Source organism: Oreochromis niloticus, linkage group LG23 (assembly GCF_001858045.2).
Source record: "Oreochromis niloticus isolate F11D_XX linkage group LG23, O_niloticus_UMD_NMBU, whole genome shotgun sequence".
Classification (NCBI taxonomy): Eukaryota; Metazoa; Chordata; class Actinopteri; order Cichliformes; family Cichlidae; genus Oreochromis; species Oreochromis niloticus.
Window position 1 is genome coordinate 28,797,240 of NC_031986.2, and position 17,013 is coordinate 28,814,252.

General features: G+C 41.9%; 1 protein-coding gene and 1 long non-coding RNA gene across 5 annotated transcripts in view; one reads left to right on the forward strand and one right to left on the reverse strand.

The window, feature by feature from the left end:
- The window catches only part of LOC100702088 (NLR family CARD domain-containing protein 3), a 39,525-nt gene extending 26,188 nt beyond the window's left edge, over positions 1-13,337 (reverse strand). Inside the window, exons 1-4 of the mRNA XM_019351666.2 lie at positions 13,047-13,337; positions 8,652-8,777; positions 8,466-8,567; positions 6,845-6,923 (exon numbers count right to left, since the gene is read on the reverse strand). Of these exons, the coding sequence (XP_019207211.1) occupies positions 6,845-6,923; positions 8,466-8,567; positions 8,652-8,728 (258 nt within the window). The 5' untranslated portion in view covers positions 8,729-8,777; positions 13,047-13,337. The remainder of the gene's footprint in view (positions 1-6,844; positions 6,924-8,465; positions 8,568-8,651; positions 8,778-13,046) is intronic.
- LOC106098156 (uncharacterized) lies at positions 13,255-16,474 on the forward strand. Of its 4 annotated transcripts, none has more exons than XR_002058301.2 (5): positions 13,255-13,390; positions 13,813-13,969; positions 14,067-14,159; positions 14,535-14,732; positions 15,943-16,474. It is a non-coding gene; the product is annotated as an uncharacterized LOC106098156 (long non-coding RNA). The 4 variants fall into 4 exon arrangements; XR_003216333.1 differs by having other exon boundaries at positions 13,288-13,390; positions 13,797-13,969; XR_003216334.1 differs by lacking the exon at positions 15,943-16,474 and having other exon boundaries at positions 14,535-15,386.
- Positions 16,475-17,013: the final 539 nt, after the last annotated feature.

Consider the following 17,013-nt stretch of genomic DNA (forward strand, 5'->3'; position numbering starts at 1 on the left):
AAGTGAGTTACAGTAGTCCAGACGTGAAGAAATAAATGCATGGATCACTGTTTCAAGGTGCTGCCTAGAAAAATTTCACTCTTGCCAGTCGCCTTAAATGATAAAAGCTGGACTTCACTGCTCTAATTTGGCTGGCCAATTTAAAAAAAACAAAACAAAAACAACAACAACAACAACAAAACACTACTGTCCAACTTAAAACCTAGGTCAGAAACAACAGGCTTAAATTAATTAATTCTGTTGAAGAAAGATGTTGAATCTATTTAATTATTGTAGAAAAATAATTGATTTCTGTGCATTTGTTTTACACATGCATTAAAAAAAGTCGATTACATTGATTAAGCATCATGAGGCGGCGGGTGGGGAGGTGGTTCCCTATTTTCTTTGCTGGGAGTTTGCAACCCTATTAGTTAAGTTGTTTAGTATTTCTGCTAATCACTGTTTAGAATACCAGAACACAGAGGATGGTGTAGATTTAAGTTTATTAGATTGATCATTGATCATCATGCATTCAAGATGGCGTAGCGCACAGACGCAGCGGCTCTATGCTCTCCACTTAGGTGCCTTTCTTTTTCATTTCTCCTCTTTTTCTTCTTCTTTTGTTTTCCTTATTGTGAAGGCAAATTATCCTACAACCATCTGGAATTATACAAGATCGGATATAACAGACAGATCCCCATTACCAGTGATTATCAGAGGGTGCAAAACATTTCCCTGGAGATAGTGAGAACATCGGGTGCTCCGTGGATTGTTATCGGCTCTGCCAAGAAACGCAGGCGGCGGAAGGAACGCAAACAAAAGCGGGGATGCCGGTCGGGCCTGCTAGCCAGGCTAAAGAAGCAGCCTTTCAAACCACCGCTCCCGAGCATCTTTCTGACCAACGCACGGTTGGTCGACAACAAAATCGACGAACTGAACCTACTTCTCGCCACACAGCCAATCGTCCGCGACTGCTGTGTCCTGGTCGTCACAGAGACATGGCTACGAGAGGGAATTCCCGACGCCTCCATTCGGCTAGCGGGCCGCACAATGCACCGCAGCAACAGAAAGTCTACAGCGGGGAAAAGCAGAGGAGGAGGTTTGTGCATTTACACACATAACAACTGGTGCACAAACACTAAGATCATCACCACAGTCTGCTCCCCGGACATAGAGGCAATGTCTGTCATGTGCAGAGCTTTCTACTTGCCCAGAGAACTGCCTGCAGTTCTAATAACAGCAGTCTACATACCACCAGACGCTAATGCTAGCTCAGCCCTTGCATACCTGCACGACATGATCTCCGAACAGCAACGGACATACCCAGAGGGAGTACACATCATTGCAGGGGATTTCAACAGAGCATGCTTAAGAACTGTGCTGCCTAAATTTGTACAACATGTGAAATGCCCTACGAGAGGAAATAACACCTTGGATCATGTTTACTCAAATATTAAGCAAGCCTACAGATCTGTTCCCCTCCCCCACCTGAGCATGTCCGACCACCTCTCCCTACTCCTTGTCCCGGCATACACACCACTCAGGAAAAGGACAAAGCCCACCATCAGAACCATTAACACCTTTTCTGAGGAAGATCTCGCTAAATTGCAGAACTGTTTTGCTCTCACAGAGTGGAGTGTCTTTGAACAGGATGACCTAGAGACTCATACAACCGCAGTGCTGGGTTACATCAAACACTGCATGGACACTGTCACCACAGAAAAGCGTGTCTGGGTCTACCCCAACCGTAAACCCTGGATGACAAGCAAGGTTCAGGCACTGTTAAAGGCACGCAACTGTGCATACAAATCTGGGGACCAGGAGATGTACAGCAGAGCAAGAGCAGACCTTTAAAAAGGCATCAGAGCAGCAAAACTGGACTATTCAAACAAGCTATCAGATCACCTCTCTGATAACAACTCCAGGAAGGTATGGGAGGGCCTGAAACACATCACCAATTACAAAGCCAATGGGACAAATATAGATAACATGGACATCTCGTTAGCAGAGGAACTTAACCACGTTTTTGCCCGCTTCGAGAAAACCGCAGTCACCCCCACCATGCACACCGCCCTGCCCACAGCGTCCTCTGAGCACAGCCCCCACACATTTAGCCTTTAACAACATCAGGTCAGCAATGTGTTCAGAGCAGTAAATCAGAGGAAAGCTGCTAGCCCTGATGGATTCTACCTGGTAGAATGCTCAAAGCCTGTGCCGAACAGCTGGCTCCTGTGTTCGCCAGACTATTCAACCTCTCCCTGACACATGCCTCTGTCCCTCACTGCCTGAAATCATCAACAATAGTCCCAGTCCCCAAGTCCACCACCATTAGTAGCCTCAGTGACTACAGACCCATCGCACTGACTCCAGTGGATGCAATGTGCTTTGAGAAGGTCCTAAAACACATAAGGGACTGCCTCCCACCCAGCTTCGACCCCCACCAGTTTGCCTACAAGGCAAATAGGTCCACAGAGGATGCAATTTCCACCGCTCTCTAGGGCTGTGTGATATGACCAAAATCTCATATCCCGATATAAGAATTCTATCGTCGCGATAACGATATAAATGACAAAACATTTTCTGTAAATTCTGTGAATCTCGGGCAGCTCGACATGCGGGAAGAGTTTCCAGCTGCGTGTCATGTAGCTGGAGTCGGGTGTTTTAACCGATGCATGAAACGATAAATTTTTAGACATAAGTTGTAACGGCCACCGTTTTCTTTGTGAATATATATTACACGGCGTGCTGCGGGGAAAAGCCTGTTCTAACGTTTGAGTCTAAGGTTTATTTTTTAGCACCTGGCGGCTCTTTTTTACTTCTCATCCGTAAATAATCTGCTCTTTCATGTGATTCAGTTTATTTTGAAAAGTCTCAACAGGATCTTGAGCTTTATTGTGAAAGGTTTATGTGGAACATAAACAAGCGGACACGCAATGGTGTTACCGTCTTTGTTGCTAACGACAACGCATGAAAAACAGGCGCTTGTCCGTCTGTAGTGTGGTTATATGAAATATAAGAGAAAGAGAGAACTTTAAGACATTAATATAGCCACTACAGTGACCGTCAAAACGGTGAAAAAAAATATTGCCGTAAACAGTTTATTTTGCGACACCACGAAACAAACGATAGCGTAAAATGAAACGATAGACGTTTTTATATCGTCATCCGATATATATCGTTATATCGAACAGCCCTACCACTCTCCACTCCGCTCTGCATCACCTGGAGAATCCTGGGACATCAGTAAGGATGCTCATCGTTGATTTCAGCTTGGCCTTCAATACTATCATCCCAGACATTCTTATAGACAAGCTGGTAAACTTGGACTTCCCCTCCCCTCTACATGTGCATGGATCAAAAACTTCCTCACAGACCGTTCACAATCAGTCAAGGTTGGCAACCAGAGATCATCCACCCTGTCACTCAGCACTGGCTCACCACAGGGATGTGTGCTGAGTCCACTCTTATAGACCATCTACACCAGTGACTCCACCCCTACACACCCGTGCAACATCATCATCAAATTTGCAGATGACACCACTCTGATGGGGCTCATCACCAACGATGATGACACCCACCTACAGGGATGAGGTCCAGCGACTGTCAGAATGGTGTAACTACAATAACCTCACCCTAAACACCAAGAAAACAAAGGAAGTGGTCATGGACTTCCGCAAAACAAGAACTGATCCCCCTCCCCTATCCATAAAAGGTGACTATGTGGAGAGGGTGTCCTCCTTTAAGTTCCTCGGCACCCACATATCCGAGGACCTATCTTGGTCCACAAACACATCAGCCCTAGTAAAGAAAGCCCAGCAGCGCCTCCATTTCTTGAGGGTTCTGAGATGGAACAGGCTGCAGACTGAACTCCTAGTGTCCTTCTACCGTGCCACTATCGAGAGTGTGCTGATGCACGCCATCCCTGTGTGGTACACTGGTTGCACAACAGCTGACAAGAAGAGACTACAGAGGGTCATCAGAACTGCAGAGAAGGTGATCGGCTGTCCACTCCCCTCCCTGGACTTAACTGCCAGCTCAAGATGTCTCTCCAGAGCCAGGGCAATTATAAAGGACCACCTCCATCCTAACCACCACCTCTTCAACATCCTGCCCTCTGGCAAAAGGCTCAGATCCATCAGGTGCAAAACCGACTAAAGCACAGCCTCTTCCCGTGGGCTGTCAGAACTCTTAATGCAAACTAAGAGTGTGTAAAGACTTCCCCAAGACATATACTCTGACACTGCTGTTGATCATCTATGTGCAATATCTCAGTCTTTCCATGTTCTGTGCAATATTTTTGACTCGTGCAATTATTTTGGTCCCAGTCTGTTTCAATGCTCCTACACATACACCAATGTATATAGTTTCACTCACATATGTATACATATACACTGCTTTTTATTTTATTCTATTTACTTATTTATTTTTTCCCCCTTCGTTGTATATTGGTTTCTCTTCTTCTTACTTTAGCACCTTTGTGGTCCAGCTACCCAATTTCGCTGTGCAAGAAACTGCACAATGACAATAAAAAGCTCTAAGTCTAAGTCAGTATTGCTCAACTATGACATATTTTGGGTGCAGTGTTTTTTTGCATACAGGTATAAAGGTGCCATCTCTAGTCCTAACCAACCACTTCAGAAGCAAAAGGTGAGTGGAAAAGATATACCAAAGACCTGACAAGCCTGGGAACTACGAAACTTCTAATAACCAAAGTAAATCTATAGAGATGATTTCATTTATTATGGAAAAAAGTTCTGAAAGTTTCTAAGGCTGGTGACTCAGATGAATCTATCCTCAGGAGCAGAGGTGACTCGGTCTTCCTTTCCTGGGACGGTCCTCATGTGAGCCAGTCTTGTTGTAGCGCTTGATAATTTTTGCAACAGCTTCTTGGGGACACATTCAAAGTGTGAGTTCTTAAAGTAATGATGGACTGTTGTTCTCTATAATTAGAATTCATATTATGGCAAGAACTAATCAGCTATCAGTTTTCAAATAGGTTGGAACAATACCTGACAGCCTTAACTTCTACACAGCACAACTGATGGTCTCAACCCCATTAAGAAGGCAAGAAATTCCACAAATGAACCATGACAAGAAACAAGTGTAAGTGAAAACCTTACACAGGTGACTGAAGCTCACTGAGAAAAGACCAAGGGTTTATAGTGCCAAAGGGTGGACACTTTGACATATCTTTCTTCATATACAGTGGCTTGCAAAAGTATTCGGCCCCCTTGAACTTCCCCACATTTTGTCACATTACAGCCACAAACATGAATCAATTATATTGGAATTCCACGTGAAAGAACAATACAAAGTGATGTACATGTGAAAAGTGGAACGAAAATCATACATGATTCCAAATATTTTTTACAAATAAATAACTGCAAAGTGTCGTGTGCGTAATTATTCAGCCCCCTTTGGTCTGAGTGCAGTCAGTTGCCCATAGACATTGCCTGATGAGTGCTAATGACTAAATAGAGTGCACCTGTGTGTAATCTAATGTCAGTACAAATAAAGCTGCTCTGTGACGGCCTCAGAGGTTGTCAAAGAGAATATTGGGAGCAACAACACCATGAAGTCCAAAGAACACACCAGACAGGTCAGGGATAAAGTTATTGAGAAATTTAAAGCAGGCTTAGGCTACAAAAAGATTTCCCAAGCCTTGAACATCCCACGGAGCACTGTTCAAGCGACTATTCAGAAATGGAGGGAGTATGGCACAACTGTAAACCTACCAAGACAAGGCCGTCCACCTAAACTCACAGGCCGAACAAGGAGAGCGCTGATCAGAAATGCAGCCAAGAGGCCCATGGTGACTCTGGATGAGCTGCAGAGATCTACAGCTCAGGTGGGGGAATCTGTCCATAGAACAACTATTAGTCGTGCACTGCACAAGGTTGGCCTTTATGGAAGAGTGGCAAGAAGAAAGCCATTGTTAACAACTGGGGGTGCTTCTCTTCAGCAGGGACAGGGAAGCTGGTCAGAGTTGATGGAAAGATGCATGGAGCCAAATACAGGGCAATCTTGGAAGAAAACCTCTTGGAGTCTGCAAAAGACTTGAGACTGGGGCGGAGGTTCACCTTCCAGCAGGACAACGACCCTAAACATAAAGCCAGAGCAACAATGGGATGGTTTAAAACAAAACCTATCCATGTGTTAGAATGGTCCTGTCAAAGTCCAGATCTAAATCCAATCGAGAATCTGTGGCAAGATCTGAAAACTGCTGTTCACAAACGCTGTCCATCTAATCTGACTGAGCTGGAGCTGTTTTGCAAAGAAGAATGGGCAAGGATTTCAGTCTCTAGATGTGCAAAGCTGGTAGTGACACACCCTAAAAGACTGGCAGCTGTAATTGCAACAAAAGCTGGTTCTACAAAGTATTGACTCAGGGGGCTGAATAATTACGCACACTCCACTTTTCAGTTATTTATTTGTAAAAAATGTTTGGAATCATGTATGATTTTCGTTCCACTTCTCATGTGTACACCACTTTGTATTGGTCTTTCACGTGGAATTCCAATAAAAATGACTCGTGTTTGTGGCTGTATTGTGACAAAATGTGGAAAAGTTCAAGGGGGACGAATACTTTTGCAAGCCACTGTATTTGATGTCTTCAGTATATACCTGCAACGTAGAAAGTAGTAAAAATGAAGTAAAACCATTCAATGAGGTGTGTGTGTGTGTGTGTGTGGCTCTATAGGTCATGCCTGGTTGTTCATACAATTTTCTTCACCTCATCTCCACTACTGCAGACAACTAGGCAACTGGCTCTATCTCCTAAACCACAACACAATCCACACACCCAGCATAGAGATGACTAAACAGAAAAGAAGTTTAGTATTGTAGCAGTTGTACATGTACAGACCATAAATATGGAGTCCAGCTGTGTTTGATGCTGCTGGGCAGACTGATCACTGGGAACTTCTGAGCTCTGCTGGTCCAACCTGTGGAGGAATTGTAAAGAATGAATGACAAAACATAGAGCTGGCTATCCAGTATGCTAATGGTTCCCTGTGCCTTAAGAAAACATAAATAAATAAAAGCAACACAGCTGTCTCCTGCTAATGCTTGGGGCTCTAAAAGTGCCTTGTAGTATCTGATAGTTAAGTGAAGGTCAGTGGCTTTTTGCATTCTTTACAACTCGTGTTTTTCAAAACACTAACACAAAGTTCATGTCATGCTGTGCTGCCAAACATGGTATGGGTTGAGCAGCATAGTTGAGTATATGAGTGAAAAACTTACCAAGTCTTCTCTGCTAACTTCAAACAGGTTATTCTGCTATTGACTACCGTTTTGAGGTTTTGGTATCCCAGATACTGACAATCAGAAGCTGATTGGTGCCTGTGAGCATGGACCCTGCTACAGTGGTCAGTTGGGGTTGGCTAAAACCATGCCACGTTTGACTGATCTGGATTGGGCCCATGCCATAGGGCAACTTCAAAGGTCACCATAAAGTCAAGTTATCATTTTGACAAATTGATGGGAAATATTTTCTTTAGTAACAGCAGAAAGGCTGTTCTCTGTTGGCTCATTAACAGGAAACTGAATCAGAGTGAGTGACAACCCAAGAAAATCTACTAACTGATCTACCACAGAAACACATTCACAGAAATATAATTATCCGATAACTCGGGTAACCTGTGTAACTCATCGTTGGATATATTTACAGGTAACTATTCTAATTAGCCATTTCTTTTCTGTTAAAGCAGACAAACACATGAGTATCAACTTAGCTTCAGGGGATTAAGCTGCTAGAATAAAAGCCACTGAGGGGATGTACACGAAGGCTGGAAGTGAGGGACTTGCTGTACTATAGTACACCAGTTTCTAGACAAAACAAAGTCTAAACTTTTTTCTTCTGGTTTTAGATTAAAAGTTCTGTGCTCACAGTTCATGCTCTTGCTTGTATTTATTTTTTTTAAAAGCAGCTTAAGACTCATTTATTTAGATTGGCTTTTAATTAGATTTTTTGCTGTATGCTTGATTTTTGGTGTATTTTATGTATATCTGTTTTATATGACTGTGAAGCACTTTGTGGTTTTTATCCTGTGAAGAGTGCTATATAAATAAATTCAATTGAATTGCTCTTCATTTTATCCCTGCAAGAATCCACAAACCTCCATAAAAACAAACAAGTCAGCAGGACATCAAAGCAGCGCTCACTAAACTGTTTGTCCTCCTTTATCCAGCAACACCTGAAACACCTGAGTGGAAGCTCCTACCTACACTGTGTTTGAAGCAAAGCACAAAGGAGACACCTGCTGGAGCAGCTGGAGTCCTACAGACACTCAGCCTCTTCACTACAGAAACACCTCCTACAACATCCATTCTTTACACTCCGACTGCTGTGTTTGTGGAAACACTCCAACACACACCACTTCACATAAGATAGAAATGTGTGTAAGAAAGCGAGGAGCTGACATTAAACATGATGGAGGATTTATTCACAGACACCAACTCACCAAAAGCATTGAGACACACATTACCTCTCTGCATGAGAACAGCAGCCTTCTTTAAACTCAATATAAAAAGGCATCGACTGGTCACTCTTGAAGGAAAGACAGCTGGGTTCAGGTCCAGGTTGGTTCCTGTGAATAATGATGGAGCAGTGATGTGAGTGCTGATCTGTGACATGGAGAAGAGTCATGGACAGTTAGAGATGGTCATCTCACCTCTGAGCTTTGTCCTGGCTCTCTCTGTCTCTTTTAGAGGGAGGGACTCCCTCCTCTAGGTCCTCACACTGATCCATGCTGCTGAATTCACATCCACATCAGCTCACACACATTTTTTACCTTCACCTGCAGAGAAAACACAAATCATTCATGTGCACATCAATTGAAATCCTCCTTTTCATCGTGCGTGCTGTCCAAATACCAGCTGCTTCTTTTCTGCCACAGCTGGCCTTCTCAAGACAAGGAGGCCATTTACATGAAAAGGGAAAGTCCATCTCAAGGAGGGGGCCTAAGGGTACATCTTTCGCCATCTTACAATGTTGGGATTGCAGCCATTCCCCAACTCTCTGTGAATGGCACTCATGGCTATTTATCAATGGTCTTTGATCAATGATCATGACTGTTTGCATATTAATGATAGAGAAACTGACCTCACAGCCCATTGTTCATTCAGTGGGCTGGTTTCATTGTTTATGCAAATGTACTGTTTAAGGTTGGGGAAACCTGCGGTCACCTGAGACTTAAGAAGTCACTTGGTTGAAGTGACGAAACGTTTCTCCCAATGAAAACACTACGTCCAGATGAACAGAATCAAACTTTTAAATGTAGTGTTTAGGATCAGAAAAAATGAGGATTCATAAAACTGCTGATAGCAGCTCTGAGAACTTCTTCTGTAGAACTATTTATGATCAGAGATTAAGTCCTGATTTTGAACTGTTGTTAACTCCATGGACTCACGCGGAAAACTACAGTGACATTAATATTAGAGCACAGCCAAGAACTTATATGAGTATGTACGCATATAACGGAAGTCATACTCTAAATGCAGTAACACTTTAATTGAGTATTTCTAAAGTGTGGTGATATTTTAAACATTTTAAAACTTTTTGCAGCCTCAATGAAACATTTAGAGGATTTTATTGATCAACTTCAGTGGATTTATGATCAGACATAGAAGCTGTTTCTATTTGAGGTCTTCACCAAAACCATATTCAAATCATAGTTCAATTATAAACAAAGACTTGAAAGTGAGACACTCAGCTTTTGTTAAGCTGTGCACAAGTTGTTGGGGATATACTCTTACACTTACACTTTGACCTATGACATGTATGAGTGTGCATGTGTAATAAATTAAATTTAAAAAATCAAATTATGATGGCTGTGCCAACAGGTTATGGGTCCAGAAGGGAGCAGTTAACACAGATTATACATCTACAGAGATGATCAAAACTACGTGTTATGTGAGGCAAAGTTCCTGGGGCACCTCTAGAGCAGGGCTGGGGAACTCAAGGCCTCAAGGGCTGGTTTCCTGCAGGTTTTTCCCTGGGTCAAACAAATGATTAGCTCATTACAGGCCTCTGGAGAACTTCAAGACATGTTGAGGGAGTAATTTAGTCATTTAAATCAGCTGCGTTGGATCAAGGACACATCTAAAACCTGCAGGACACCGGCCCTTGAGGCTTGGAGTTCTCCACCCCTGTCTCTAAAGAATGAGAGAGGCCAATGAGGATTAAGACAATGAAAAAGATGACAAAAATGAAGAACACTATGGCAAAGTGTCCCAGTAAGAAGGACAGACAAAAAGAAGGACAGACTCCAAAGTAATGTTAACCTGATATAATTGTGGCCAAAAAAATAAATAAATAACCTGGCAAATCCAGAGGACAGAAATGGTGCTGCACTTTTTTTTCCTTCCACTCATAAAGATTCAAACTGGAGATGAAGAAAGAAAGCCAATGCAAAACAAACAACTGGCACTGAAGACAACACATTAGCATTCAAGACAGGTGAACTCTAAGTTTGCGGATTGAAACAAAGGACTTGTGGTTGATGTTAGGGCAATGTCACACATAATAACAGACATTGAGAAGTCTATAGACTTTAATGAGACCTAAACCATAACAGTATTTTCTGGAGTTTACTGGCAGAGTAAGAAGGACTGGCATTGCATTGAAGGGGGTGAATTGAAGGCATCAGGAGCTCTGAGACAAGTGGTGTACAATCATTGTTTTCATATCCACATCTTCTTGGTCAAAGCAGAAACAGCCATTGCAGCTTCAGTCACTCTCTGTGAGGGGTGCAATGAACGGGTGCATCCACAAGAACAAGTGTATGACAGACTTTACTATCTAAACACTATAAGTTTAGATATTAATGATGGGTATCATTCTTGCAATAAAAAATGTGTAGTACAAACGCCATACTATACACTAAGAGGGAGACAAGAAAAAAAAACAAGAAAAAGCTAGACTCGCAATGTGAAAAGTTTGTTTAATTTTTCTTAAAACAAGGTCTTCAAATCCTGAAGGTTTCGTGGAGCCTTTCCATGAACTCTGAGCTTTAGTTCTTTCCATAGATTTTGAGTTGGATTAAGGTAGGGCTGCACGATTAATCGTTAGAAAATCGCGATCTCGATTCATACTTATGTGCGATCTCATTTCCAAATGACAACGATTAAAAAAAAAAAAAAAAAGAAAAAAAAAAAAAAAAAGACGACGACGATTGTACCGCATTTTGATCCGGGACGTAATCTGCATGAAAACAAGCGCTCACCCTTCCTGCTCAACAAATGACATGGGCGGAGCCTTAGACCACGTGATACAGAAGCTGTGCCGTGATGCTCAAATTGGCAGGGAAAAAACAAGGGAGAGCACGTCAGGGATGACGAGAAAGTGACAGGAGAAAATTTGTGCCGGTCAACCACCCAAACATCAATAACGGGAACCTTATACAGCGCTTCCCTATACACGTCGAACTCCCGCAGGCTCAAAGAAATTACGGAGGCTATTACTTATCAGCTGACCAAAGATATATCAACACTGTGCAAAACGAGGGATTTAGGAAAATGATCAACACCCTAGACAAACGCTACACAGTGCCGTCCCGCAACTATTTTTCTATTGTTGCACTACCTGCTCTATACATGCAGTGTCGAGCAACGGTGGAGACAGAATTTCAAGCAGTACAACATTTTGCAGCAACCACAAAATGTGAGGCATTTATTGTTTTTATTTTTATTTATTGTTTTTATGTTCAGTTTCAACTGTTACGAAGTTGATGTGCAGTTAATAAGTGCAATAAATATTTATATTGGAAAAGAAAATCGTGAGAGAATCGTGATCTCAATTCTAGGCAAAAAAATCGTGCAGCCCTAGATTAAGGTCAGGTGATTGGCTGGTTTATTCTAGCAGCTTAATTTTCTGTCTCCAAAACCAAATGACAGTTTCCTTGAATCTCTTTTTGGGATCATTGTCCTGGTGAAATGTTCACACTGGTTTCATCTTCATTATCCTGGTAGGCGGCAGCAGATTTTTTATCAAGAATGTCTCAATACATTTTCCAGACTTTATTCTTCCAGCATTTCACAGGCTTGTCTAAATGTTGATCAGTAAACTTCAAAAACACACTTCAACATGCTGTTTCTTCCGCTATGGCATCTTGTGTGGTGAGCATTCATACAGGCGATGGTGGTTGAGTGCATTGAAACACTTACACATGCTGATTCCTTTCTATAACTCTCCACAAGTGCTCCTTGGCTCTTGGACAACTATTCTGATAATGGATTGGAGGGCGTGTTACCCATATAAATAAAGAAAAGCAGAGATATTAGATATAAAATAGAAATAATCAAATGTATTTTTATCCTTATATATGAAATAGAAATAAAAACAGATTATTTTTTGTGCATACTGCCCAGCATTCTCACACAGTAAATCCAGAGAGTTCAGCGTAACTCAGTGCAACCGTCCTTAAGATATGCAGCCACATCAAAACAAACCAGGTAATAGCATTTCTGTTAAACATTTGTGGTGAAAACAAGAGTGTATCTATTCTATTGTTTAAAAAGGGCAACTGAATATTTTAAGACCGTTAAAAGAAGAGAAAACAAGCTGTAATATTTACAAAAAAATAATAAGCTAAGCAAGAAAAAAGTAAAAATTCTATTTTGAATATGTTGCATCTCAACATCTGAATTCTTCCATTGAGCTGTAAACTGCGAGTCGTATGCAGTCTTCTTTAAATGGTCTCAGTATACTCAATAACCTGTTTTGTTACAGGCTTCGCTGTCTGAAGGCAGTGTAATGTTTACTGTACTGTAGGTATCCGCGGTGCATAGACTCATGCCCCTGTGAGAGCAGAGGAAGCTAATTAGTTAACTGATACAGGACTGATAAAGTCCTGTTGACTTCGTGTTATGTCTCTCTGCATTTCTAAACTGTGCCAAGCTGACAGGAAAGCTAAGAGCCAAGCTAAGTAAGGGCATGTAAGGTCTACCAGAGGTCTCTTTACTACAGTCAGCAGCCACGAACTGCTGTTTGAAACATCATCAGCCTGAATAACTTTCTGCACACAGCTAATGTTAGCCAGGAAAGCATTACAGACTGCTAACATTACCTTCACACGGACACGATCATCAGACAGTAACCCCAGGAAGAAGAAACTTTGAGCAGGAAGGAAACACCTAGAGCGATTGCTGTTAGCATTATCTCAGCTGCCAAGGAACCCGCCCCTCCTGATGATGCACCGGTGTACGGAGGCACACTCTCGGGGAATTTTCACACATGTAGTTCGTTTACTGTGGTCCGAATCACCCGACGAGTTTGTAAACTTATAGCTTTATCCTGCGGTTTTCACACGGAGAAAAATCGAAATGAACTCCAAGCGAACCTAAACGCGTCACTGCAAACCACGTGAGAATGTTCAGCTCGCTGATTGGATGATGTAAATACAGGACGCAGGTAATGTTTTCTGTGTTAATAGTATACAGATGTAAAAGAAGTTATAGAAGTAAAGGGGAAAATGATGTAATTTCAAGAGTAAGATTTGATCATACAGGTTTAAATTTCTATTTGTACTTATTGCTTTAATCTGTGTTTGTTGTTGTTAGTGTCAAACAGACAGGATAATTGGAGAGATTACTGTACCAGCTTTTCGCTTCAGATCCATGAAGTAGCACGACAAGCCTCATAGTGTAAAAATAGGGCAGCACTGGTAATCTGACTGAGATCGACTTGAAGTGTTCTGATAGTTTGCAGTTCAAGCTGTTCAGTTTGTGCAAAATATGGCTTGATCACAGTAAGACCCCAAGACACTTGGCGTGTTTGTGATTGTTTTTATTTACAATTTTGTATTTTATTTATTTAGTTTCTTATCCTGACAGCTTTCCAGCTGTCTCGACCTGTTCCTCCTTCTGCCTGGTGTCAAGGTAAGAGGGAGAGCATAATTATTGAATTGCTTTCAGCTGCCCTGCCAGCCTCCCTGGCACTGCCCCTCAAGCCACCACCCTGCACCAATGACTGAAAATCACCCATCCCCAGGTAGTCCTCCACAATGCAGTTCCTGTAATTATGATGATGTGCAGGTGCTCCTGTGTGGCTTGCACATGGCAACCATGCAGTTGTTTTGCTGTTCCAGACAGCCCACTTCTCCCAGCTCAGTGTGCCAGTGGTTCCTCCGGTTTACACCTGTACTTAATCAGAACAGCAATGGCACAAACCTCGGACAGATGTAAGTTTTAAAGTGGTGCACATGTGTATGCTTCTTACTGGCTAGTTAATTTAAATGCCTGTCATACAATAATAGCTAGCTCTGAGCTACGTTTATTATATTGACAGCCCTCAAGTATGACTACAATGTATTTGTAAAAAAAAAAAAAAAAAATTACATTGCACCTTACCTTTACTCTGGATCTATAGTTCTCAACTTCACAGGGTATAAAACCAGGTCCACATGCAAAGATGCTGGTAGTTAAGCTTGTACAGGGCCAAGTCTGTAGAGAAGGATTAGAGTAAATATTGTCAACACAGATACTTTCTGCTGTTTTACTGCCTCACACATTGTGGTGTCAATATAATACGCTTGTGTGATATGTTTTATTCAAAGGAACACTTTCTTCAGAAGAATGATTAGCCCTCTTCCTGACCTGTCAGTGCTTCAGGTAGCAGAGGCATACAGTGACTTTGACCTGCTACATATGTCACCAGTGAAAACAATGGGCATGAGTATGGAGAAGCCACTTGTCGGATCTAAATTTGGACTAGTGCAGACAGGAAACGTATTGTCCTACAAGCAGCCTGGCAGGTACAAGGCCAGCTTCATGTTACTGGTCTTCAGTGGTATGACTTCTTTGTGTAGAGCCTGGACTCAGACATGGAAGTTCAAAAAAAAAAAAGATTAAACAAAAGTGTGATCACTTCTATTTTAACACTTACATATCAAAATACCTCTCAAAGAGACATGCACAAAAAATGTGTGAGCCTATCCTTCTATAAGCATAAGTACGTGTTTCATGAAATGTTAAAAGAACATGCTAGCACATTTGCACACCTCAACTGAAATTATGTAAAGTAATCAGCCAGTTATTATTTGTGTTGAGTTATTTATCAAAGTGCATTTCAAGCCTATACAAGTCAATTTTTAACAGCATTCATGAAAAAAACCCAATAACATTCTGAATGTAGAAAAAAAGTTAGAAGAATATTTTGAAATTTACATAAATATTTCTTTCCAGTAAAATAACAAGTTATGTATATAAGGGAAACCAACCTGCACTTGTATCAGCCCTATCCCGTAATTAGGCAAGTCACTGTAAAAGATTCATTAATGCGTCCGGCAATTGATAAAGTAAAACAGCCTATTTCTTTAATCCTTCAGATTACACACTCCACATGCGCTCTCAGATGTGTGCTGGCATTTGGCTTTTTTTCCTCAGGAAAGGGGGACAGTAAAAACTTTTTTACCCCTATGAGGAGAAAAGGTGTGATAGCTGAATGTGAGCTGTTTCACTGGTTATCCCTCCCCTTCCCGATACACCTGTTAAACATTAAAATAGTACGTCAGCACATGACTCTCATGATCACACGACTTTGTCCATAAACAGGTGTGACACAGCTATGAGAGTCCAGTGTTTATGTGAGAGCAGCTTAAAGCAAACAGTCTCCCTCAGATGTGTTATTCTGACTCCATTCAGAAATATTTTCACAGTGTGGGTTATTCAAAGCTCTGTTTTTGTAGGAGACCAACACAGCACCACAGAGAAGACTGCTGTTTTTAACTTCTAAACTGAGTTTGTGTTAAACGCTGCTGCTGAACTACATTTGTCATTTTCTGCTTTCACTACCATCCACGTCAAAACACTGATGTGATCTTATCACTTTAATCCTCTTTTCTTTTTTTTTCCTGGTATGAAGTTGTCATTTTCACTTTAAATAAACACAGTTCAAATGTCTGCATTGTTGCTAATGTACTGGAAGATCCCCATCATAACTGTGATGCTGTCATGTCTCTGAAGGATGTTTCCAGCACCTCATCGAATCTGAGCCATGAAGATTTAAGGCAGCTCTGAACGCAAAGTAGGTCTGACCATTTACTAGCAAGATGTGCCTCTTAAAGTGGCCAGTAAGTGTATGCACTGTGTAAATGGCTCAGCAATCACAAGAGCCAGCAGGGAGCAGCAGAGGAGCTGACCTCTGAGGTCACAGGAGGAAGAAAGAGCAGATCTGAGGTCAGAAATGAAACCAGACTCCATCATCGAAGGGTAAAATCGTCTGGCCACAGCACAGCTCAGAAGCTTCCACAGCACAGAGCAGTGTGAGGTGTTCACAAGAAGTCTGAGCGTGTGCGGAAACGTCCAAGCAAATGAGAGAATGCAGCCTTGTATCAGACTTTTTGCCAAAAGCCTCACTTTACATGAAACAAAGCAAAAAATGAAAATGAAAGGAAATGAAATAAAAATCAACACTGAAGATGAAAGCAGAAACTACGATGAAACATCTGGCACTCAAAGCAATGAAAGTTTGATCCCTCAGAGATATCACTTAGTACTGCTCCATCTATTCAATTCAATTCAATTTTATTTATATAGCGCCAAATCACAACAAAGTCGCCTCAAGGCGCTTTATATTGTACAGTAGATAGCACAATAATGTACAGTAGATAGCACATCTACTTCCTGTTTACAGCACGATGACAGGAAAATATACCCAGTGCTGTGAAAAGTATCTGCCCACTCCTCACTTACATGTTTAAGCTAAAATCATGATTCGGGCAGAGTGTCAGGTCATGGAGTGTTTTTCCCCTTCCTGTCCCTGAGTCCAGGCTCCGCCCTCTGTGTTCCCACTCAGTCCATCTGACTTGCAGGTCATCGTCATCACTTAGCACCCACTCTTCTCCAGGTCATCTGCTACCTCACAGCAGTAAGTCAGCTCCCGTGTTATTGCAAAGTGTTCTTGTCCACGTTCTGGTTCAATACTCACCTGTCTCTCACCTGGGCTACAAACGATGGCCAGCTCAGTCTCCACTTTTTCCTCAATCCACTTTTTCCTCTCCTGCAGTGAACTCGTCCCTCTATGACCTTTGCTTC